This window comes from Triturus cristatus, chromosome 4_1 (assembly GCF_964204655.1).
Source record: "Triturus cristatus chromosome 4_1, aTriCri1.1, whole genome shotgun sequence".
Lineage (NCBI taxonomy): Eukaryota > Metazoa > Chordata > Amphibia > Caudata > Salamandridae > Triturus > Triturus cristatus.
Genome location: NC_140585.1, coordinates 1,244,665,942 through 1,244,692,591, shown reverse-complemented (window position 1 = coordinate 1,244,692,591; position 26,650 = coordinate 1,244,665,942). Strand labels below are relative to the sequence as shown.

The window sequence follows — 26,650 nt, the reverse complement described above, 5'->3', positions numbered from 1 at the left end:
CCTCGAAGCCAGCCAAGAAGACATGAAACGCTGGTATGACGAAAAAGCCTCAACCATCGAGTTCGAGCCGGGCCAGCAAGTCTGGGTCATGTCACCCGTGGACCCCTGCGCCCTGCAGGACAAGTGGACCGGGCCCTTCAAGGTAGTTGAGAGGAAGAGCCCCGTCACGTGTCTAGTCGACATGGAGTCCCCGAGGAACCCCCTCCGGGTCCTGCACGCCAACCGGCTCAAGCCCCACTTTGCCCGAACTGAACTAAGCCTGCTGCTGGCTACCGACGAGGGGAGCGAAAGCGACTCCGAGCCCCTACCAGACCTCCTGGGGTCCTCAGGCCAAGACGGCTCCTTGGAGGGCGTCCGCCTCTCCGCCACCCTGACACCAGAACAGCGGCATGACTGCCAGAAGCTGCTGCAACCCTTCGCTGCCCTCTTCTCTCTCACGCCCGGGGTGACCCCCTGGTGCGTCCACGACGTGGATACGGGGGACAGCCCCCCTGTGCGACACCGCGCTTACAGAGTACCTGACCGAGTCCGAGCCTGCATACAGACCGAGGTCGCCAAGATGCTCGCCCTCGGAGTCATCGAGCCGTCCGACAGCCCGTGGGCCAGCCCGGTGGTCTTGGTGCCGAAGGCCGCCACCCCCGGCACTGCCCCGGAACTCAGGTTTTGTGTCGACTACCGGGGCCTGAACGCAGTCACCAAGACCGATGCCCACCCCTTGCCACGTGCAGACGAGCTGAATGATCGCTTAGGGGCCGCCCGCTACCTAAGCACCTTTGATCTCACTGCTGGGTACTGGCAGATCAAGCTCACTCCCAGCGCCCAGGAACGATCCGCCTTCTCCACCCCCGATGGGCACTACCACTTTCGGGTAATGCCCTTCGGTATGAAGAACGCCCCAGCGACCTTTCAGAGGCTCGTGAACAAGGTCCTGGCCGGACTAGAAGCCTTCAGTGCGGCCTACCTCGACGACATTGCCGTCTTCAGCGACCACTGGGCCGCGCACCTAGGACACCTCGGAGAAGTCCTGGCCGCTCTCCAAAGAGCCGGACTCACCATTAAGGCCAGTAAATGCCAGATCGGTCAAGGATCTGTGACCTATCTGGGCCACCAGGTGGGGAGTGGCCAGGTGGCGCCCCTCCAGTTAAAGGTCGACGCCATCCAGGCATGGGAGCCCCCCGCAACCCAAACCGCTGTCCGGGCCTTCCTAGGCCTCACAGGCTACTATCGACGATTCATCAAGGATTATGGCAGCATTGTTGGCCCCCTGACGGAGCTCACTTCCAAGAAACAGCCCAAATTAGTGCAATGGACGCCCCGCTGTCAGACCGCTTTTGAGGCCCTCAAGGCGGCCATGTGCGCTGCCCCTGTGCTACAGGCCCCTGACTACAGCAAGGAATTTGTAGTCCAGACCGATGCCTCGGAGTACGGGGTCGGGGCGGTCCTCTCCCAGCTAGACGCCAAGGGCCTCGACCGACCTGTGGCCTTTATCAGCCGCCGACTGCTGCCGCGAGAACAGAGGTGGAGCACCATCGAGCGGGAGGCCTTCGCCGTGGTATGGGCTCTCAAGAAGCTCCGGCCCTACCTTTTCGGCACCCACTTCAGGGTCCAAACTGACCACCGGCCCTTGCGGTGGCTCATGCAAATGCGGGGTGAGAACCCCAAGTTATTGCGATGGTCCATCTCGCTGCAAGGGATGGACTTCACTGTGGAACACCGGCCCGGCAACGACCACGCCAACGCTGACGGCCTATCCAGATTCTTCCGCCTCGGCGAGGAGAACCCCCAAGGAGATGGGTGACTCTCCCTGCCTTCAGCTGGGGGGGGACGCGTGTGGGAGCCGGCCTCGTGGCGTGGTCCCGTTCCCCCTCGCCAAGCCGCACGAGGTCCCATGCACCTCGGGGCTCCTCCATTTTGGATTATACGTCACGCCACGTGACCACCTGCGTGACCCCGCTTCACCCGGCCTCTGTCCCAGCGAGGCCCGACATCAAGGCGCCAACCCCTGGACAGGGGGATACCACGCGAACCCTTCCCACTCCCGGCGGAGGGCAGTATCGATGGGACCCCCAACCGTCCTTCCACACCTAGGTGCGATCGCCCCACAGCTCTCTGGCGCCTGGCGCCTCTCCTGCTGGGCGTCTGGCCGCTCCCTACCCGGCCTCTCCGCCCCCTCCGGGCGCAAGGGTCCGGACATCAAAGGGCTCCAGTCCTATAACTGGGGCGACCCGACAGCAGGACAGCAGTTGTATCCTGGAGTCAAGAGCCCTGCTGATCGGATCGCGGCTGACCCTACAGAAGAAGACTCATCCTGAAACCCACCCTCTGAGCCCTGCTGACGACGTCGCGGCTCCATCGTGCTTAAAGACCTTCACGAACCTTTGGGGCCCTGCTGACGCTGTCGCGGCCTGACCTTGTTGAACTTTACCACCTGAGCCCAGCTGACCTCGTCGCGGCTTGACCGAAGCGGACCTACCACCGGAGCCCTGCTGACTGTGTCGCGGCTCGACCGAAGCGGAACTACCACCCGAGCCCTGCAGACGCCGTCGCGGCTCTCCTCGTCCGAGCCGCTCCGAGACCAGCACTCAAGGTCTGGCGCAGAGCCTTCCCGTACCTGGCTGGTACTAAGACTGTCTCGCTACCTTATCCCTCTAAAGACATTGAGACTCTTTTTGGATCCCTCGATCCCACTGTAAATATTGAACATACTACTGTTGATGATAAAGAACCAAGTTAAGCAACTGATACGGAGTCCTGTGTGGTGGTATTACTGGGCCTAGTACGAACATAGGAGAAGGACCTCCCCTAGGGGGCTTCTCAGCGGCGCTCGGCTATAACTTTGCGGTAGGAAGGTGCCCCGGAGTAGTCTCTCCGACGCCCCGGTGGTCCTCCCTCCAACACCAGGGCATGTCATACCTTTCACATACACTGCACCATGCCCACAGGGGTACCTGGGGCCTACCTTAGGGGTGACTGACATGTAAGAAAAGGGAAGGTTAGGGACTGGCAAGTGTGTGCACTTGCCAAGTCGACATGGCAGTCCCAGACTGCACACAGGCTCTGCAGTGGCAGGCCAGAGTTATATTTACAGGTTGCTTGTGTGGGTGGCACAATCCAGTGCTGCAGCCCACTAGCAGCATTTGACTTACAGGCCCTGGCACACTCAGTGCACTTTACTAAGGACTGACAAGTAAATCAAATATGCCAATCATGGAAACACCAATCCATAACACAATTTACAATAGGAGCACTTGCCCTTTCACACTGATCAGCAGTGAGAAAGTGCGCAGAGACACTAAGCCAGCAAAAACAGAGTCAAAACCGGGAGGTGAGAAAAGCAAAAAGTCTGGGGAAACACGTCCAAAAGATGCCAAGTCTAACACCCTCTTTATTTCTTGGTCAGGTTTTCCTCTTTCTTTCATTCTAGACATAACACTTTCTGTACTATCTTTGGTTTGCTCTCTCCTCTTTCCCTGTTTTAGCTCTTTTAATTTCTATCTCCCCCCTTTCTTTTATCAGTATCCCTTGTATACTTTCTCTCCTTTCTTTTTTTCTCTCTTCCTCTATTCTGTATCCCTAAAACTACCTGCTATGCAAATAATGTCGAGATTATCTCTTCTTCATTTTGTTCTCTCTGATCTTTGTCTCCACTGCTAGGTGTGGGATGTATCTACAGAGAACTGTGTACCGCTGCAGCGAGTTGGAGGGGGTGGAGTCACATTCCTGTCTTGGTCACCCAAGGGTAGTAAGGTGCTGGCAGCCACGCCCACAGGTGTTTTCAGGTGAGACCTTCCAATATCCAGAAATTAAACATCAGACAGCAACTGTAACATGTACTTTCTGAGTTCCAGGGAATGTGAGTACAACATATTAAATCAACCCTGACAAAAGTACAAAGAAGCATAGAATAGTATATAAAATTCCTGCTATATCTGCAATCTGTTGTCCATTGAGGGTATAAACGTATCCAGAAAGTCTAAACAATTACTATGATGAGAGTCTCTCTACCATTGGCCTCTCAACCAACTTTGAGTTTTGTCCCATCAGTCACTCTTGAGCGTAGAGATTCATCATCAAAGTTGCACTTCTTATTGGTTTGTTAAGGCCTAGTCATGGAATGCTGGTCACCCAATGTAAAAGCAGTACCATGTTAGGTGCACTACTGTCACCCCGCATGTTGAGTACCAACCTGAAGTCTCGATACACAAGTCACCTGCATAGAAAACCACACTGGCAGAGCATGAATTAGCTAATGAGAAACAGGATAAGTGATTACAGCACCAGTGACTTTAAACCCTTAAGCCTGCTCTTGAAACAGCTTAACAGTTCAACATACAGTTGGAGAACAATAATGTTCTTCACACACACACCAACACGGTTTGTATCTGGTGCATGTGCAGCGAGATGTGGTGGATAATATCTGTCTTGTTGTACACCAAAGACATTTTGTCATGCAGAGTTTGCCAGTTTTACCATCCACTTTTGATGAAACAGATCATCAAAACCTGTTTGAAAGATCAATTACAGTTCTACATGTAGAGGATACTCAATCTGGTTCTGGGTCTTTCTTTCAGGCCAGAGATCTGTGGTTAGGGTGGAGCATTTTGCAGGTATCTCATTTCCCTTAGTTGTCATGTGGCACATGGACTTTCTTCTTTACCTGGCTTAATGTGTTCGCCTTACTGTGCACTATTTAACAACAGCGATTCCTGTCTCACAATTATGCAGAGGAAATTATAGTGGAACTTAGTGGCTCCCCCAGTCACTGTGACATCCTTCAAAGCTCTCTAAATGAAGTTTCTTGCGCAATGGCTCACTGTTGTTAGTTGAATAAAGGTCAAACCAAAATATTGATTCTGATAGTTACTTCTATCTCAAGGTTCCTTGCCTCTTGAATCTCCTCTGCCAGACTGGATCCCAAATGAGCTCTCCTGTGCCAATAGGTACTGATTGACTCCTCATTAATGGTGGGTCCCACACTGGATCTAACATCACTGGAGCCTTATAAGCTCTACCTCAGAGCACCAAAGTTGGTTCCTTTTTTTCTATATGCTTTCACACTGGTCCAGATTGCTCCTCTTGAGACTTTTTGTTCTACAACTGCAATGTCAGCAGGATGTCACCTCTTAGGAAATCTTGGTAGAAGCATTGCCACTCCTGCTATAAGCAGGTGTCTATCTCTGACGTAGACAAACTGTGTTTGTGATGCCTGGTGCTCAGTCACGACTTCAGCTTCTGCCATAAAAGTGGCCTTATGCACACAAAGGCCATTGCAGACCATAGGGCCAAGTTCTATATAGTGCAGGCCTACGATGACTGCTGGATTTGGAGCTATTCTTGATCCAAGGTCCTGCTTCAGGTTGGCCCGATTGTTGACCAGCAAATCCTCCAGGATCTGGGGCAAAGTTATGAAAAAGCACAAGAACCACAGTAGGTCAGCACAAAGACAGTGCTTTCATTCTAGAAGTAGTTCTTCAGGCCATCATCATGTTTCCCATACAGCCTCATATTTGGATCCTGAGCTCAGTGATGTCACCTGAGCATCAGTCCCAAGCCTTGTACCTTCACTGTGTTTTTTTTAGGAGTTTCCAATTATTCGCGCTGACCACATCCATATTGCGGCCTTCACTCAGGCAGTGCTAGCGTTGTTCTGTCAGCCTTCCTCTACTGAACCCTGGAGCCTGGGTGTTTCCTGGCTATATAGGAAGCTTGGTTTTTGTTGCAGTAACCCCCCCCCCCCCACACACACACACACATTTTGCCAGACTACTGATGCACTTTGACTTGATGTGCCCTGGGTCCCTGCCAATCAGGCTCCCAGAGCCTGTGTTCTTTCTCCAAACTGTACCTTGTACCCCCAATTGGCACCTTTCTGGCCACATGTCAGCCCCTTGTAAAAGGTACCATGGGTACCAAGGGCCCTGTGGCCAGGAATGAGTCTAAGGGCTGCAGCACTTATTGTGCCACCCTTAGAGGCCCTGTACCTTTACACACACTCACAGCAAGTGCAGGGTGCGTGTTTTGGTGCAGAACAAACTAAAGAGTCGACATAGCACACATTCCCTGTGTGCCATGCCTTCAACCCACTGCCCTGGCATAGGTCAGCCACCCCTTTAGCTGTGTGCACTATACCAGTGGTGAGGATACAGGTGCATGCACCCTGGACCCCTACAGTGTCTAGACCAATTCTTAGACATTGTAAGTGCAGTAATGCCATTAAGAGTATATGGTGCTGGCAGTTTGTCTTTACGAACTCCACAGCACCATAACGGCTTTACTGGAAATTTGGTATTAAACTTCCCAGCACATAAAACCAACACTGATGACAGTGTGGGATTTAATATAAAATGCACTCAGAGGGCATCTTAGCGATGCCCCCTCAAAAACGACCAGCCTCTGGTGGGTTCGCTGACTGGTACACACCAGCCTGCCACCACGAGACATGTTTCTGGACCACTGGGGTGGGAGCCTTCGTTCCCTGAGCCCAGAAACAAAGCCTTTCCTGGGCGGAGTTAGTCACACCTCCCCCAGGTCGGGAAGAGCCATCTGTGGCAGGGGAACTTCAAAGGCCTTGCCGCCTTTGTAATTCGACCTCCAGCCTATCCTGCTATCAGGAGCAGGCCCCCTTCCTGTCTCTCCTCCTTTTCGTCGGGAAGACAGGCGGGAAAAATTAGAGCAGCCCAGAAGGTGTGCCCATCTCTGCCAACCCCACCCCTCAGGTGGGGGAGGCGAGGTGAAGCCCACTCTTCAGTGCCCACCATCTTGCAGATGGCAGGCACTCTCCAATCAGGATTAGGGATTGTGGCCACTCCCCCACGTGGGGTGAGCACACCAAGGGTCACCCTTAAGTCAGTAGCCCATTGGCTACTTACCTCGAGAATCCTAAAATGCCCCCTACATACAGGGTTTAGGTGGCAGCCCTGATCCAAGAAGGAAGATTCCTACAACCTACAAAGAAGAAGGACAAAAGAAGACGCCCAGCAGAGGAGACTGCAGAGAAAAACGGACTTGGCCCCAGCCCTACCGGCCCATCTGCAGTTTCCAGAGATCCTGCCCCAAAGGTCGCCTTGTCTTTCAGCCAGCGACCTCTAGAACCCTGGGAGGACTGACTGCCTTCAACAAAGACCAGATCTCCTTTGAACAGCAGCTCTGTTCAAAAGAAACTCCCAAGACAGACTATGAGCCTGCTGAGGACAAAGAAACCAGACGCCTGGAACCATCACCGCACCCGACGCCTACGGCCCGAATCTGGGTGGCCCACTGGTCTCAGCGAGGTCCCCCATGGGTTGACCCCTCCAGGACTCCCTGGCATCGCCTGCAGCCTCTGCACGGAGATCCACCCCCTCCCCCCATCCTCCCCAAACCGCAAGTGGCCCTTTAAGGTGAGATCTGTCCTCAAAAGGCACCCCTGCATCCAGCCGCCCTGCGCCTTGGAGAAAAATACCTGAGGTGCACCTACGTCCCCGGGCCCTCCAACTTACCTGCCCAGCTGTTGGTTCCTCCCCGAAGTCTTCATGAATCGAGACTTCAACCAAAATCCAAAACCGTCAACTCCCATTTAAAACAACAGGGCACCCAACGCCAAAACAGCACCCTGCTGCCCCTGTGCCGCTGTGGGTGCACTTTATGTGCTAACTCGTATCCCCTTTTCCCTGAACTTAACACCAGGAGCTTTGCTCCCACAACCTTGTGGCCTGCTTGGTTAACATTGGGCCTCAACACTCTGCACCCGGCTGCCCTAGTGCCACTGAGGGTGCTTGAAGAGTGCATCCTTGACCCTGGGGAAACCCTGGTGCTAATCCCAGATAACCAACTCCCACAAATGAGTACTTGGCTACAAACCGTTAACTTCATTTTCTTACATAGAAGCATTGACTGCTTTTCCTTGAAACTTCTTGTGTGTGGAGTTGGTTTGTATGAAACACTGGAAAAAACTACAAGTGTTCTAAAAGTGAATTACTTATCTTTTGTCTAAGAAATGTCTCAGTGTGATACCTAGGCACATCACACTGATTAGCAAAAGTAACTTAAAAAGTAATCTAAAAAGTAACGTGCACAGTAATCTGTAACGTAACTGAAAAGTAACTTCAAACTGTTGACTTCCCTGTATTTCAACCAACTGCATTTGAACATGCTTTCAACTGTAAATCACTGACTATGATTTTGTAAAGTATTATTTCACTTACCTGCACCAGGCTTGGCTTGGTTCTAAAAATAAAATAACTAAACAATATTTTTGATACAAACAAATTGATCTGAGCTCAGTCTTTGAGTGTGTGACATCATTTCTTGCCTGAGTGTGTACAACAATGCTTAGCACTACCCTCTGATGAAGTCCTACTGCTCGCCCACACTACCACAAATAGAGAGTAAGGTGCTAGCTACTTTTACCTCTGTCTACCTTTGGGGTTCCACTGGACTCTGTGCACACTATACCTCATTTTGGTATAGTATATACAGAGCCAGCTTCCTACAAGCTGGACTTCCGCCAGCTGACACAACCTCTATGCCAGTCTGTTCAGACACAGGCTGATACCATTCCACATGGGAAGACGTTACCGAAGTTGCCCCCGCTAGCGCATGCTTCAGAGACATCACATGGATCGGTGAAGTTCCCAACGACATTCTAATTCATTGTTGACGTCAAGCGTAGTGGCTGGTAAAGAAGTCTGAACATAGACCTCTACCTAGAGGCATACTTTGAAAGGATGCATGATTTAAATCAGACTCTGATACCATACAGATGCCTGACAATGTCCAGCATGATGATGATGATGACGACAGCAGTGAGGTGGGTACCACCTTTCTCCTGCAAGCACAGATGTTGGGGACTTTTGAGCCCTACAAAATGCTAGCTGATTACATACTTCTTCAAATGTTGTCTTGAAGTGTCCTACAAAACCTCCAGAGGATGAAGTGGCATCATTCACAGATGGCTTGAAGAAGGCAACTGAGATTCTGGAACTACCTTGCCCTTGGAGGAAAACAAGGAAAATATTGTAATATTACATTACATTTTCTACTTCAAAGCCCTACTTTCCCTTCATGGAGGCTTTGATGGGAACCCATTGTAGCTGGTTAGGACAAACAAACTTCTGCCTTTGCAGAGAACTGTAATTCTCCTGTCACCATCGTCAAGTTCCAAGTGACCCAAAGTTTTTGTCTGCCCATCCTTCCTCAGAGAGTCTGGTGGTGCAGGTGTCTTCCCCTCTCCGAGCAGAACCTGTGATCTTCCCCAGGGCTCCTACTGATTGTGACCCTAAAAAGATTGCAACAATGTGGCAAAGAGCTTTTCCCCTCTGGGATCCTTGCCTTTTACTACATAAATACGAACCGCTTGCCTACATGCCATTCGGGATATGTCTCAGATGGTCGTACTGGATCTTCTGGAGTACTTAAGACCTCATTTTGCAATGTTGAATGCGATGATGAGGATGTGGATAAAGAAATTCTCATGTCCGGATTAGACGTGATGAACTGAGAGGCCTGCGCGATGTGGTCTTTGTCATTGTTTGGTAAAAAGCCTGGCTACGTTCCACTGGATTTTTTGTGGATGTCCAGGACAACCTAATTAATATGCCATTTGATTGTTCTCGCCTCTTTGGCAAAAAGGCTGATTAGACCCTTGCGTGGGCCAGATTATGGCTCGTTACATGGGAAAGACCTCCCCTGCCCATTATATTCACAGTGAGTACCACAAGTTTTGCGATTACTCTAGGGGAGCACCCCTTTTGCAGAGCTAATCATCCCAGCCAGTACAGAAGCTGAACCTGTTCCTGTGTTGGTATACAGATGTGGTGGATTAGGGGGTCATCATGACCAGCAACCTTCTTCCTCTTCTCCTCACCCTCAAAACTGCTGTAACTTGCTCCACAGGGAGCATGTTTGACCTTTGGGTGTGAGTGACTTATGATCTGTTGAATTAGTGAACTATCACGACGGACCGCTGGGTCATGCAGATCTTAGAGCAGAGCTACGGCCTCCCTTTCCAGGAACTCCACCACCAATTCCTCCTGTCCTCTCGACCACTTCAGCAGATCATTCCTGCATTCTGCAGCAGGAAGTCTAGATTTTGTTGAGCGAGAGAGCCAAGAAAATGGTTAAAGAGTACAAAACCAAGCGGAGATATTGTTGTTATTTATTACTTTCTTGTCCACAAGGAGGACAGTGTACTTTGCTCCATTTTTGAACGGCTTCCTCCCCAAGGAGAAATTCAAGCTGCTGTCCCTCCCTTGCACAGGTCTTGTGGCTTTGGAGCTGGAAGACTGGGTGGTGGTCCTAGACTTGAAGGACGCATATTTTAACAAAATCATATGGGAGAAACATGCATTTTGTGGTTGCTTCCACCCACTACCAATTTTCAGTCCCATTCTGTTTGACATCTGCACCTCTAGTCTGTACCAAGGGGATGTCTTTGGAGGTGGCACATCCCACATGGCAGGGATATGCTTATTCCTATACCTTGATGAGTGGTGACTGAATGCGAAGTGCCACAGCTGGTGACGGACCACCTGAGTTCCACAGCATCAGTGCTATTAGACTTGTGAAGTTTTCATCAACGTGTCCAGTTTTCACCTAGATACCTCTTTGCTCATTCTCTTCATTGGCCGGTGTTGGACCTAACATATTTAAGGGCATTTCTGCCTGCACAGCGGTTTCAGGACATTAAGGAAATGATTCTGATGTTTCGGAAGGGGGCCTGTCTTCCAGCTCTGACACCCCTCCAACTATTGGGACCCATGGCTTCCTGAATCCTGTTGGTCACACACACACTCATTGGTGCATTCCTCTGCATCGGGTCGTCTCAACTCTGGTGCAGACTGTTGGACAATGTCTGAATTTCCACAGAGGCGGATCTATAGTGATGGTTAGTAATGAGGAACCTAGTGGAAGATCCCCACTGGCATTAGCCACAGTGGTGAAAGATATTTCTATTCTAGGTTGCAGTGTACATCTGGAGACCTTGGTCAAGAGAGAACTTAGGTCTCCCACAGAGCAGCAGTACCATGTCAGCCTGCAAGAGTTGTGGCTGATCAGCCTAGCGCTGAAAGCATTTTTGCCATCCATTTGCGATCTGTCATTTCAGGCCATCACTGACCACACAACAGGGTTGTCGAATGCCATCAAAGGGGGTGGCATCCTCTTTGTCAAGAATCACCGAATCTGTGGCTTTCACTCAGGCATCTGGTTAGTTGTCAACCACCCGTCAGGGTTCCTGTATGCGAGCGCTGATTATCTCAGCCGCTGCCACCTTGTCAAGCACAAGCGGCCCCTCCATCCAGATTTCATGCAGATCAGCATCACTCCCGGGGCACCCTTGTGGTGGACCTCTTATCCACCCAAGATAACGTACACATCCTTCTGTTCTGTGCCCTCCAATTTCCCTAGAGAATTCACTTTGTCTAAAGTGAGACTTTCTCTTCATTATGTGTCCCCCCCCCCCCCCCCCCCCCTCTTCAGATTCCTCGGGTTCTAAGGGAACAGCTTGAGGGCCGTGCGTAGACTGTCTTAATCATGCCAAACTAGCATCTTAGGATTTGGTATGCAAATCTGCTCTTCTTGTTCCTGTCTTGTCCTCTTCCACTAAGCGCAGACCTCCTTTTGCAGTCCGCAGGGCACATCTTACATCCCATCCTCCTGGACCTCCACTTTCATGTAGGTAGATTGAGCAGGCCATTCTAATGGATTTAGTAGACGTCACCTTTTCAGCTTGCCTCCTCCCTATCAAGTCTGTTCACTCTGGAAGTTGTCCTCAGTTAGTGTCTTGGTGTGCTAGGAAGGAAGTTAAACCCCATAAACCATATCTTTAAGATGTGTTGCACTTTCTTTAGCCTAGCAAGGGCTTGCATTGGGCAAAGTTAATGTTTAACCATTGGCATTGTTGGTGTTACCTGTACAACATTCACTATTCATGTTCCAGGCTGTCATGAGGGTTGACATATGGTTCCTTCTTCACTGTTCCTAATGCCTTAATGGAACCTTAACTTGGTGCTCACTTCCTTGATGGGATATGTGTTCAAGCCATTGTGTAACTGCTCGCTGCAGCTGTTGACTACTAGGACATTGTTTGTGATTGCTGTCTCCTTGGCTTGGTGTTTTAATGAGCTGCAGGCTTTGCCTGTTTGTCCTCTCTTTACCTACTTCTTCCCAGTTACGCTGTTTGACAGGATAATGCCATCCTTCCTTTCAAAGGTTGTCACCCCATTTCATGTAGGGCAGCCAATTGCCATACAAACCTTCTATTCATCTCACCAAGGAAGAAGAGGGGCTCCATTGCTTGGATATTCGCAGGACTCTCAGCTTTTATGCAGTCAGTACCCAGGAACAAAGGACTGATAATAATCTCTTCAATGACTGTACCAGTAACAAGCAGGGCAGAGCTATTCTGAAAAGAATGCTTTCCATAAGGATTATTGTATGCATCAAGATCTTTTGCACACTTGGCAAAAAGGAACCTGCTGAGGGCATGAGGGCCCATTTCACCAGTGAAGTTCACTTCAGCTCTCTCCAGGGGTATTCCTCACTTGGAAATCTGTGGAGCTGCGAAGTAGCTTTGGTCCAGAGTACACCTTCACCAGCTATTAGTGATTTGACTCAAAAGTCCGCAGGGATGGCCATTTTGCAAGATCTGTTCTGAAGGACTTTCTGGTTTGACCATCTCCTCATGACTTCCGTCTTGAAGATACTGCTTGGCTATTGATTCAGGAGGTGAGAAATCTGCAGGTTCAAGTATCTATCATAAGAATAAGTTACTTATCTTCAGTAACTATCATTCTGGTGAATACTTTATCCTCTTACAGATTCCTTACCAATCCTACCCACCTCCCAATTCTAATGAAAGGTCATAATTCATTAATAATGTCCCAATTTAGTCATGTTATATATACATCATAAAACTATCAGTTTTGTTGGCCTTGTCTCCACCTCCAAGGGCATTGAAAAAACAGATGAAGAACTGGCATCTGGGTGACATATTTCTTCGGTGATGTCATGTTTAGGATTGCACATGGTATTGAGGTGGGCCAAGCACCATTTACTCGTGCGGGAGAGTGTTTTTGACTTTTCCAAATTCATTCTGGCACTGTCAGGCGATTCAAAAGGTGAGGAATCTGCAGTTATCTACCAGAAAGATCATTATCAAGGGTAAGTAGCTTGTTCTTTTCTGACATTCAAAGACGACAGAAATGCCCGTTGCCTTAATTGTTGAGTGAGACCCGCTAGGAGACTGTAAACCCCAACACACCACGGTTACTTATGGGAAAGGAAGGAAAAATCTACTTTTCTCTAGCCCTAGTTCTTAATTCTGGTTTAACTTTAGAAGGATGATCATTAATCCATTCTTATAAAGCAAATAATCAAGCTATGATGTTGACCGAATAATTCTCTTGTAGATGAGCAGCTGATAAAGTTATGAACAGCTCTCCCTACGATTTCCCTTAGTTAAAGAAGTTGGTCCTTTTATACTTTTCACACTGGTCACTGGAGCAGCGGTAACTTGACCATACCACACGGGTTACTGCTAAAAATCTGTTGTGCAGAATTCCAGTGCTTTTCTGTTTGCTAGTTTGAGGAAACAAAATCATGTATAAAATGCCCAATACTAGGGAGTGTGGTTGCTATGTTCAACATTTCAGATGCTTTCCTTCTTGCTCCAGCCTTCCATCCATATAATCCTCCACAATCCTTCTTCAAGAGTTTCGGTGGAGCAGAAAAAATGTCCTATCAGTGCTTCCATCTCTCCAGAAACTTGGATTCAACCCTGACTGACAGTGCTCTGCTCTGGATCAGGGCTACATTGAGGTGCGCGGAAGCCAAGCTGGTCAGGTTGCGGCCTCTGCTTCACATTCTGCCTGTGGAGCCTAGAATAGGCCTTTACACTGACTATGCATGCACCAGGGTTGAAACCTGGTTCTGCAATGGGGGATTAAACTGGGGGAAGACAAGAGAGGCAGTGGGGCTAAGGAATGCCATGGGCTCTGGTGTAGGTGTGGCGGGGAGGTCACGCTGCAATGCACAGGACAAAATAGTGGCCTGATGTGGAGAAGAGGTGATGAGCTCTTTCCTCCACCTTTCCTGAAGCACTACTGTTGGCAGGGAGCCCCGTGCATATACCTCCCAGATTAATGTGCCTTTGGACTGCGGGCCCTGCTCAGCTGGGCAGATTGTTTTGGTGGTGGCTTATTTCTCCTCCGCCTGGCAACTATAACAATGCACCCCACTATGATCCAGTGTCCAGTCTGAAGTCACTGGCATTTAAGCCATAAGTCTAACACTGCGCTGCCTGGAGGATCCTGTAAGATTATATTTTTCATTTTGCACTCTGGGCTTGAGGCTGGTAGTGGCTAAAACTATAAGGGCAAGCTGATCTTGAGTATCGTGCTAGACATGGAATATGAATGTCCCCTGTGTGACCGGACGAGCGTAACAAGCTACACAGACCCAGACAATAAACTGTTATGTGTCTGACAAGGATCCAAGTGGAAAGGGTGGCCAGTGGCTCGTGCTCATACTTCGGGTGAGATCTGTGTGTACGTAGTAAATCCATAGGTGCTTCTCTTACCCTCCTTAAGCCATTACAGGCCTTCTTGATGTGATCATGGTGAAGGACAAGTGAACTAAACTCCAACTCCAGAAGCCATTTGCCAAAATTCTCCCTGAGCTGGCCTGACAGGCACTGTACCGTGAGGGGGTGTGGGTGACTAGTATCTGGTGCCACTTCAACTGGTATCATTCTGCAAGTCATTAATCTGGATCTGGTGTCTGAATTGACCATTCCCTTACATTCAGTCATCAGGCAGCAAAGCTTTCTGCTACCTGCTTTGGGCTACTAAGGATGCTTCGTAAAGTTCTTCCCCTTCTCCCTTTCCACGCTAGAAAGATCATGGTCCAAGCTTTGATCCTCTCTCGCCTGGATTATGGGAATGTCTTATATCTGGGAGCTCCGCAGTATACCATCAACAAGCTCAAAATAATTCAGAACTGTGCCGCCCGTAGACTACGTCAGATTCCTCGTCGGCAGTCCGTTAAACAAGCACTAAAGAGCTTGCACTGGCTACCGATCAGGGAAAGGATCCAGTTCAAGGCTATGTGTGTGGTCCATAAAGCCTTCTGGAAGAACGGCCCGCCCATTCTCCAATCTCTAAACACTCCCTATCAATCGAAGAGAGACCTTCGGTCATCTGTCTCTTTTCTTGCTCTTCAACCCAGAATAAGGAAGGTCAGATGTGGCGGGCGCTCCTTCCCATGTAATGGTGCCATCGGTTGGAATGCTCTTCCACTTCAATTGCGGAAAGAGCCCAATATTCTCTCATTCTGCAAGCTTTTAAAAACTTGGCTGTTTTAGTTCCATATTCTTCTCCTACTGTTCTGTCCCCTGTACTCGTCCGCAGCGCTGGGAGGCCTCCGGGTAGCCATCGCACTTTATAAATGTCATTCCATTAAAGTGAAGTATTCATCACCGGAAAACAAGATTGGGGAGATTACTATGGATGTCTCCCTGCTTCACTTTGACCAGTCATCACCACAATTAACCCTCCATACATTAATAATCTCATCATTGTTTCTGAAACAGTCCCATGTTTGCAATGAAGAGAACTTAATTCTCTTTTTCAATTAGGTGGTCATGCTACAGAGCATAGGGTCCTGTCACACGAAGAAATCAAGTGGATTAACTGTGTTTCAAAGGTCATAGCTCCTTCAAAATAGTGAATGTAGAAATAATCATGGCATGAGGAATGTATCAAAATTAAAAGAGCACTTACCTTTGAATCATAACATTTTAGAGGCCCACTGAATGTATTGCTGTGATGATAAATAATCAATAAGGTCTTTGATTAATCTAGAGATTTTAAGACACGTCTAAATTTTATACCAAGAATAAACCTTGACAAGCAGACAATGTTGTGACATTCGGTGAAGGCTATAATCTAAAGAGACAAAACTATATGTACATACCTGATGTTGATGTAAATATAAACTATGAGAAGAGGAGCCCTTATGACTAAGAGCCTTATTATAACTGTTGATGGTTAAATAAAAACCAACAAAAGTGATTGGTAGGGTGTGAGCAGATTCTGTGATTGGTTTAAGTGATATATATATATATATTTTTAAACTGTATGTATTCATGAAATTAATGTAATTTTTTTATATCAAATTAATAATACATACCTATAGCGTATATTTGTAATACAACAGTGATTCTCTTGTCTTACCTGACTTGGAATGCGGTAAAGGTGGTTTTAACTTAAAAACTTAAATTGGCTCAGAAAGCCTCGATATGCTTTTGTTATAGGCCTTCACTATTTTTTAAATGGATATATAGCACACGTCGAAGACCTTTTAATACAATAGAATATTTCATATTTCCTAGTTGTGTCCAGACTGATGCCAAGCCATGTATGGTTCACCATTTTTTTTAATATATTAGAAAATTAGGCATTCATCGGACTTGCTCCACACGGCCCCACAGAAATACTATTCTTTCAAATAGGCAGACCTCTTTGGGTATGTTTAATGTGTTGCTTATGTGGCACTTGGATGAGACTCTATAAATATTACTGCTCTCCACACCACTCCTTTTCTAATCTTGATTACTTCTTTCTTCTGGCAATTGATCTTAGGTATGGGATGAGCACATCCTTCATAGTAGAATATCTGTTCACTGTAGAATTACACATGAGCAGAGGAAGAGGAGTGGACTGTGGCATATATTGTCAGATTGTTTGGAGGTTGTTTGTTATCGGCTCATTCTCTTATGCTCATATGCTTTCGGAAGCCTTCAAGACGAATCCGGAGGGGGGACTAAGCCTACCTTTGTTCTAGGGAATGGGAAAAAGAGCTGGCTCGAGCTACTCTAGAGCGGTATACTTGGTTTTGCACAGGACTTCGTTTTCAGTGGAGATGTAACTCTTGCGCCAACCTGAAAATTATGGAGTGGCCCTCAACAAATGGCCCTACATTCTGCTAAACTAACGTGGATGGTTTCATAGAGATGGCTATACAAGATTGAGGTATGGCTAAGAAACTTCTCTTTTGGCTGTCCAACAGAGAGGTAGTGACGAGGACAATTCTGGGGATCCGGAAATCTGGGGAATTATGGTAACCCGTGCTTCTGAAATCACTGCTGTATTCGCAGAGTATTACCGCTCACTATTCAAACCCTGTCTGATGTCATCTGGGAAATCACATCACTCCCAATACATGACCATCCAACGTAGACAATGAGATTGGCAAACCACACCACACTAGAACTGCCACTAACCAAGAACAAACTCCAACAGGCTGTAACAACCATGCATTTAGGGAAGACACCATGTCCTAATAGCCTCCTCATTGAATTATTTAAATGCTTTTCTTCGCTGGTCTCTCCTCATCGAACCATGTTTGATAAACTTAGACAAACTGGTGCATTATTAAAAGGTCCTAAACTAGCCACAATTCCGTCCTACTTAAACCATGGAGGCCTTTGTGCATCATACTGCCCTATCTCCCTGATTAATGTGAAGACTAACATTCTGCTAAGGACCCGACCAACCTGCAGAAAAAACGTAATATCTGCACATACCCACATCAAAAGTACTGCACACCTGGTAGGACTATGAAACACTGCATCAGATGCATGCGCGGTTGATACCTGGACCGCGTCCAGCTCAAGGAACACTGGTCCTCCTTCCACCCGCAGATACTCCACCGAAGAGCTCCAAGCCCTGATCCGTGGGCGCCACAAGAACAGCTGCCGCATCTGTCTCCACACCTGCAATTCATCACTACCAGCCTCTACAGAGGCCTTCACCACACCCACCGCCCTACCCGCGACTGAACCACTCCACTTCCTCCTGCTCCACGCCAGATCCCTCTGCAAACATGCCACTGAAATCTGGGACACCATCACCACCCTCACCCCGACATCGTAATCAAAGAGACCTTTCTCAACCCATTTGCCACCCCTGACATCGCCACTGTAACGCCCAGTGGATACAATATGATACACCGGGACCACACTAAGAAACACGGAGGCAACATCGCCACCATCTACAGAGAAACCATCCAGTGCACCACCACCACAGACAACAGCACACCAGTCGTGAAACACTTCAACTTCCAACTCAAAACCGGCAGCAGAATGACCATCAGAGGCACCCTCGCCCACAGACTCCTGGCGCCCGCCACGGTTTCTGTAACGCCATCCCCTATTTAATCACCCTGCTCATCATTGACTTCAAACACTACATCTTCCTCTGTGACCTCAACTTCCACCTTGACCTCGAAGATTCCAACACCACCAGCCTCCTGTAAAGCCTGAGTAACATTGGCCTCACCCAACTGGTCATCGACCCCACCCACAGCACAGGACACAGACTCGACCCAATAGTCACGGCCAGCGACAGAGTTAAGTACAGCCATACCACCATACACACCAGGACTGACCACATCATCGTTCACTTTGCCATACACAGAAGCTGGAACAAAGTGACAGAGACCCAATAGACGGACGTCCTCAACACCCCCGGCTTTACCCCTCATCCTCTATCGAACAGGCAGCCAAGAACTTCTCCGCCTTGATCACCAATTACGCCGACAGAGCTGCTTCCATCAAATCCTCCAAGACCAGTTGATCCACAAAACAAGCCAACAGGTACACACAAACACAGGATCACAAAACGCAACTGCAAACGTCTGGAGAGATGATGGCGCAGGCAAAGATCCCACAGATAGGACCTTAACTACCATAAACGCTTAAAAGATACAAAACAAAATGCCCTGGCAGACTGCATTGAAGCCTCCTCCAACCACAGCAAGGAACTATTCAACATCGTCAAAGAGTATTCCTGCCCATCAGCCACCGAGAACACAATCCCCCCCCATCCCAGAAAACACTGCAACGACCTAACGGACTGCTTCTATAATAAGATATCCACCATCTACAGTAGCTTTGAACCCCAACCCACCGACCTCTACAGCCTCCTCACACTGACCGGCTCCACCCATATTTCTCTGCTCACTGCTTGGGAATAGCTCACCACACAGAGCACCACGGCCATCATTAACTCCATCCACTCCGGAGCTCCCACTGACCCCTGCCCCCACCACTTCTTTAACCTTGGAACCAAGGAAATCAGCAGCAAACTCCTAGCCAACATCATCCGAACTAATAGCCTCAACATAATTTCCTACGCAAACAACACCCAGCTCATCCTCTCGCTCGCCGAAGACCCCGTCACCATCGGAACCAACTATCACAACTGCATGACGAGCATCGGTGACTGGATGAAGACCAGATGCCTGAAGCTCAACACAGACAAGACTGACTGAGGTGTTGATCTTTGGAAACAACACCTCCCCGTGGATCGACAACTGGTGGAAATAGAACCTCAGACCCACACCGACAGATCATGCCAGCAGCCTCTGCATCATACTGGACAGCAAACTCACCCTGAGGCACCAGATCCACGCAGTCTCCTCCGCCTGCTTCGAAACCCCACCCCGAAAGATGTTCAAATGGCTTCCCGTCGACACTGAGAAAATTGCCACCTAAGCCCTAATCATCAGCCGGCTAGACTACGGCAGGGCACTCTACGCAGGAATAACCTCCCAGCTCCTAAAAAGTCTCAGACGATTCTGAACTCAGCCGCCAGATTCATCCTAAACCTTCCCAAACTGACCCACATCACCCCCACCTCAGGTACCTCCTTTGGCTGCCCGTCAAGAAAAGATGCCAATTCAAGATGCTGACACGCCTACCAGGCTCTCCACTACCAAGGACCAGCATACATCAGTCACCGCCTAAACTACCACCAACCCGTCCAGAAACCTATGCTCCACATCCCTTGCCCTCGCTCACACACTCCACATCCGCAAAAACTACAGCGGAGGATGCTCCTTCTCTTACCTCGCCGCCAAGTCCTGGAACAGCCTTCCCCTCCACCTCTGAACAGCATCCTATCTCATGAAATACAGAAAGGGACTCAAGACCTACTGATGGCAGCAGAATCCTAGCGCCTGGATGCTCACTGGTGATTAGCTGCGCACTACAAATCTCGGTGGATTGATTCATTAAGATGTGGTACCTGCTCACGTTTATGAATTTCCTGCTTCCTGTGCACTGACCCTCATAAAATTTGAAAAGGCCTTTGCCACCCTTGGTTTACGTTTTCTCCATCATTTGCTACATAAAATTCATTTTGGGCACAGTTTCCTCTCCTGTTATATTAATGTGCTCTACAACAACCAACAGGCCCAAGTTAGAGTCAACATTGTATTGTCTCCTCCTTCCCCATAAGAAGAGACAGCAGGCAGGGTTTTCCTTTCTCCCCTCTTCTATGGCGCTGGCAGTGGAGCCACTAGCTCTTGGATCCAGTGCAATACAGGGCTTCCATTGAGAAGGTGGCATAGAGGATCACGTATTCTTATAAGCGGACAATATGTTTCTTTTTTTTGTGCCGTGGACCGAGTGGTGATTGATGGAAATTCTAGAGTTGTGCTGGAAGTCATCCGGACTACAGGTGAAGTGGGTCAAATCGACCTTTGTCTCGATTCACAGATGTGATGTTCCAATGAACTGTAAAGACCAAACTGGCTATTAGGACCACTGATTTCAATCTCGGTATCAATATCACCCCGGAGGCAAATGAAGCTGGCAGCTTAATATAACACTCTTGTGTGTGGGGGTAAGTAGGGATATTCAAGATTGGAACAGGCTGCCGATCACAATTCTGAGCATGGTAGCGTTATACAAAATGAGGTTGCTCTAGAAAGTTCTATTTTATTTGAAACTACATATATGAGATCCTGACTTTACTTCAACTGGTGTAAGCCAACACATGTGGTTTTCTAAGTTTGCTCGCTTCGAAAAAGCACACTGTAGGAATATGAAGATTGGCTTGAATTGGCTGATGGTGTAGAAATACTGAGTTTGTGGGGCTCCTGTTCCCAGCCCATTGATTATCATGAGTAAAGATGTAAATGTAAATGTACAGATATTTATATAGCGCAAATCACCAACCGGTCTCTAAGCGCTTGCTTAGGGAACCCGTCCTGGTATTCCCCTGTGAGATAACCCAGCAGGGCATCCACAAGGTGAAAGCCAGGCATCCCGCCGCGAGGGGCCATTGTGGAGATTAAGCAAGCTATTGCCCAGAGTCGCAGAGTGTAAACCCATGAATCAAGTATGCACTGGAGCGAGAATTATCAAGTCCATGGACAATTTATGGACTCAAGACCCAGCCGAGCCGGGAATTGAACCCTGGTCCCGGGCTGACCTCTGCTTCCAGGTCTGCCTACTCTAACCAGTGAGCCACACTTCTCCACGTTGTAGTTTTGGCGCAGACTCCTGACTTTTCAAACCAAGAGAAAACAGGCACCCTTAGTTAAAAATGTTAAAAGCTTAGGTTACAATGGAAATACTAAATAAAGGTCGGATATGGGGCTGCCCAATAAATCAAGAACAGTGGTGCATCATCACTCAGCCAATGTCCTCTGTGTTATGAGGACCCGTTGACCTTGCACCCAAATTAATAATCCTGGGAGTGACGGAGGAACTTAGGGGTTCTTTAGGGGAGATTTAATTAGTGGGAATGGGTGCTCCCCTGCCAAGAAGGACATTACCAAACTCTGGATGTCCAGAACAACCCTATTACAATATCAGCCTCTGAAAGGTATTGATAGATGCTCACAAATTGGAGGAGCAAAGTTGGTGTTGTTGCAAATATTTACATTTATTTTGTAAACATAAATATTTGTGCAGGTATGCAGAATCATATACGAAGAAGATTTTGTAGCTTAAATTAAATTTTGAAGATGCTCATTACATATTGACTATTGTGCCTACTTCCTTTGTAGATTTTCTTAATTAACAATCACAGCTGTTTTCAAGCTTCTGTAATGCCTAACCTAAGGATTTGAGGGTGAGCCCCAGGTTAAAATAAAATGCTAGTTGTAAAGGCTGATGTGATTTGCATAAATCATGTTACACACGTACTACCAAATATAAGCGCCAAATCTTGGTTTATTCGTTTCCAGGGTGGTCCCTGCTCTTGCTGTACGAGAACTAAAGCTGCATTTGAAGCAGTATTGTGCATTTGTCCAGTTTATGAAGTTACTTAGCTGGTTTAGGCCACACCCAACAACCTATTAAGCTGAACATTGTTCCTCTGTATACTTTCTTCTTAGGCCTAGATTCGGAGTGTTGCAGGACTTTCAACACATTTTTGTCACCATTAGAACTCCTGATACCATGAGGTGCAGTATTTGTGTGTGTGGTATCATGTCACTATTCTTAGTAATCCACTGAGGAATGATAGGTTATTCTGGAAATTAGTGCTTTGACATGTCATTCCATGACATACTGTCGAGTTTTAATCGATGAATGTATAATAGAAAAATCCGGGGGTGCAATAATTTTCCATTCAAAATTACTGCTCATCTTCATCTGGTTGAATCAGGAATTCAGAGAAACTCAATGAGAACATTTGAGTATTAAAATTGATATCCCTTGCTATGTACCTTGGAAGCAAAAATAGATGCCATGTTGAAGAAGAAGCTGATTATCTATAACTATGTTTCTTAGACATTGATATCATCTTTCAAGTTGCATTCATCCCTTCCAATCCCCCTACGGAATAAACTGATTCCATAAAGCTAGTTCTTTCTTCTTAGGAAAGCTGACAATTTACCAAAAGACATCAGATTACACAATTTAATGTTCTGCAAAACATACCTGGTGAAACCAAAACCAGTGTCATATGCCCCTATTGCTCCAAAACTAAGACAATGGGTCTAAACCACAGTGGCAATGCTGAACCTTCAGTAAGACAAAGAGAAACATAATCGTAATTATGTAACAGAAGAGCAAAGCTAGTCTGCAGATGCTGATCGGGTACTTCATAAACCTCAATCTGGCTCAGTGGACTAATTTATCCAGTGCAGGCATCTATGTTTGACCCACTGAACACAGATTCAAATCCAAGGTCCAGTCAGCCTTTCATCGTACCAAGGTCAACCGATGGAGTACTGTTGAGTTGGGTAACAATAAACATCTATTGTTAGATGCTAAGGTACCTTGGGTGAACGTGCATTTTAAAAATACACATACAATGTAATAAATACTTGCAACATGCCTTTCTGACCTGGAAAATATTTGGAACATGTCTTCCTAATCGGTACCTTTTCTTTTGCAGGGTCTGGGAGGCACAGACATGGACTTGTGAACGGTGGCCTACTCTAAAAGGACGCTGTCAAGTGAGTTTCTTGGCAATCTTTAAGGGCCTCAGTGCTATTGGAAACATGCAGAAGGATCAGGGTTTAAACACTCTGATACTAGTAGTAGACCTGTTGGCCAAGATATGTTATTTTATAACGGTATAAGGCATCCCCAGTGGCCCTCAGTTGGCAAAATGATTTATATAGCATATTTTGTGATTACATACTTTACTTTCACACATTGTCTCAGATAGAGGAGTCTGGTAATTTCTAGCTTTTGAACAGTTTTTTTGGAAACAACTCTGCATTACCCTATGTTTCTCCTCTGACTACCATCCAGAATCAGTTGGGCAAATGGAAAGTGTAAACCAGGATATCGAACGGTACTTGCTGCGTTACATCACCAAATGAGAGAATTGGGTGGAGTCCATGTAGTCAGCAGAATTTGTCGTAATAATGTCACTAGCTTATCAAGAGGTTTATTTCCCTCTGTTTACTCTTTATGGGTTTCATCTGCGCTCAACACCATTACGGAGTAAAGAAATAACTGAGAACCCTGTTATAAATAAATGTCATCAACTTAAATATGAGGTTAGCTGGCAGCCATAAATTGTGACACCACTGCATAGGACCCTTCCTATCCTATTGATGTTAGCAAGAATGCTTGCCTATATCCATGAAAATACAGCCTATGTTGCGTATCTCTCTCATTAAACCTGTCAATACACATTTTCCTCAACCTCCCTCACCTGCACTTCTCGAGGTAGACCCAAGATGTGAGGTTCAGGTCACCTTGGATGTGCGCTATACGCATGGTAAACTGTTTTACCTTATAACTGGGAAGGATATGGCTTCCACTAAAGAACCTGAGAATCAGATTTCATGTGTTCCTCTACAACTTCATCAGCTCCACATGATTCCCAAACAAACCTGACCCTGAGAAGGGGCCTGGGGCATGTGGAGAGGGTGGTAATGTTAGGAATGGCCCTGCTAGATGCAGCTACAATAGAAAAATCAATGGTTTGCAGTCAGTAGCACTTAGCATTGAGTCTTCTCCAACCCCTATTTCTGTTTGGTTGGGCTTGCAGCAAACATTCAGGAAGTCAGGTTAAGTTTATGCTTACCTATATTTGCTGCTGTTCGCCTTTCAGTTAGTCTTCCATTGTGATTACACTAGACAGTACTGGAAGAGGGATGGATTAGGGAATGTGCTGGAGTCACCAGCTACCGCTTTACCGGTTCCACAGTGGCTGGTGCCCCTCAAAAATTCCCCCAAGACCGATCCCATGACGACTGGTGCTTCTCAAAAAGTCCTGCAATAATCTAGAACTTTCAACTGTCTTCTTGAATGAACACCACCTTCTTAAACTGCGGCCTTGAGAGTCTTGATGCTTTGCATTGGGAACTTTTGGGATGAGCAATAAGTGTTTGATCTACAGTCTGAGACTAACTGCGCCACATCTGGGGAACAGTGCTTCAAGAAAGATAAAGTGATTTCACCTAAAACTACATGCATGTATTTAAAAACATTTGAGGGCTAAAACTTATTTTGTGACTTGTTTTGAGCTCTACATAAAGCTTCTTTTATTTATAACAAGTTTTATTGATGTTTTTGGCGGTACAATACAGCAAAGAAGGCCAATCACATAAATCAAGTTGTAGTACATTGCAGAATAGTAGCCATGTTTTAAAAATATCAACAAAGAAAAAAAAGAAAACGAATAATCGCAGACCGCCTGAATAAGGATAGGGTTAGAGGCGACCACACCTTCACCTCTTCTCTGAGACGTGGTAATAGAGGATGGATATTGTGTGACTAGGAGAGGGTCGGACAGGGTGAAATATATCCCCCCAGATACTGGGACCCCCAGTGGCATGGGTCAGGTGGGTCGCCACACGTGCCCCTTCCTTGGTCTCCACAAACTGGGAATAGTACAGATTTCACTGGTTAGTGCAGAATCCGGAGGTTTCCCCAAATGCGCGGAGTATTTGCAGAATTCGCTGGCCAGAAAACCCTGGGTCTGTGAGGAAGAATAAGGCGTATAATGCAATCCTGTCGGATGTCTCTGCGTACCATTTGAACCCAGGCACCAGGGGGTCCCGCCTCACCCATATGTGGCAGGTGGCTCGAAGGCCAGTGTGAATAGAAGCGGGGATAGCGGGCACCCCTCTCTTGTGCCCTGATGGATTGGGAATTGATCTGATTGTGCCCCAGCCCACCCGTACCAAGGCAGAGAGTTCTGTGTAGAGGAGGTGAATATATGACAGGACTCTCGGACCAAAGTTGAGAGCTTGTAGGAGAAGGAATAAGTAGTCCCAACTAAGGGAATCAAATGCTTTATCGATATCAGCTAATTAGAGGGCTGCAGGGTGGCCGAGTTCGGGCGCCTTTACAATGGCACGTGGATCTGTGCGGCATGAAGCCTGCCTAGGTCGGGGTCAACGAGCTTGTGTATAGAGGTAAGGAGATGATCCTCGAGAACCTTGCCCAGGAGTTCAGCTTCAAAATTCAGTAGTGAGCTAGGGCGACATGAGGAGGGTTCCTGGGCTTGAGGAACATTACAATTTCTGCATGCCGTCAGTCCAGTGGGAGGATCTGTTGCTCGATGGCTTCATGAAGCTCTCTTAGTAGGTGTCGAGCCTAATTGAGTCATATGAGATCTTAGTAATTCGCTCGGTAATCCGTTGGGGCGTGGTGCTCGGCCGGAGTGTAGGCTCGACAGTGTTATTGAGTTCTTCTGCCGTGATTGGCGCATCGAGTTGTTCGCGAATGTGGTCGGGAACCGATTTTGGTGGTATGTCGGTCAGAAATTTGTCAGTCTGATCTTGGGATAAGACTTTCTGTTTCGTGTATAAACTCGAATAATAAGATGGCAACGCCTGAGCAACTGGCGGGGCGTGGCTTGATGCCGATGGAGTGAGCAGCAGGGCTCGCGAGCTCCGTCCCGCTGGCCGCTACTCGGCACCATCCTGACCCCCTACGTTGCACATCTTGAGCCAGGAGTGTAGCCCTGCAACCCCGGGATGAAAACAGACCGGAGGGAAGCCCTGCAAATACGCCTGCAGGTGAAGAGACCGGGGGAAAGTCTGAGTGGCCGGAGCTGCGGCCAACGCAAAATGGCGGCTCCCATTAGAGCTGGAGGGCACGGCAGCGTGGCGGCTGAGACTGCTGGACTCTGTCCACTGTGAGGCCCCGAGGGACGTCCCGGACCCGGCGGCAGAGTTGAGAGCTGCAGACTGAACATCCAACCGCCAGGAAGAAGATTGAGAGGATCGACGAAAGGGGAGTACACGACCTGGGCGCATGGCAGCTGCAATCGCAGACGGGATGGGAGACGACCCGGACCCTCGTTGGCCTGCGAACTGAAGGAGCTGTGAGGAAACAGGCGGCCCCGGCTCGCATGCTGTATCTGATAGAGATTACTAGCCGCAGATTCCTTAACATAGAATTATC

At 47.8% G+C, this 26,650-nt stretch overlaps 1 protein-coding gene across 1 annotated transcript in view; it reads left to right on the top strand.

Moving 5' to 3' along the window:
- AAAS (aladin WD repeat nucleoporin) overlaps positions 1-26,650 on the top strand; it is a 444,387-nt gene that overhangs the window by 184,359 nt on the left and 233,378 nt on the right. The window contains exons 10-11 of the mRNA XM_085654670.1: positions 3,655-3,779; positions 23,175-23,235. Coding sequence (XP_085510796.1) covers positions 3,655-3,779; positions 23,175-23,235 — 186 coding nt within the window. The remainder of the gene's footprint in view (positions 1-3,654; positions 3,780-23,174; positions 23,236-26,650) is intronic.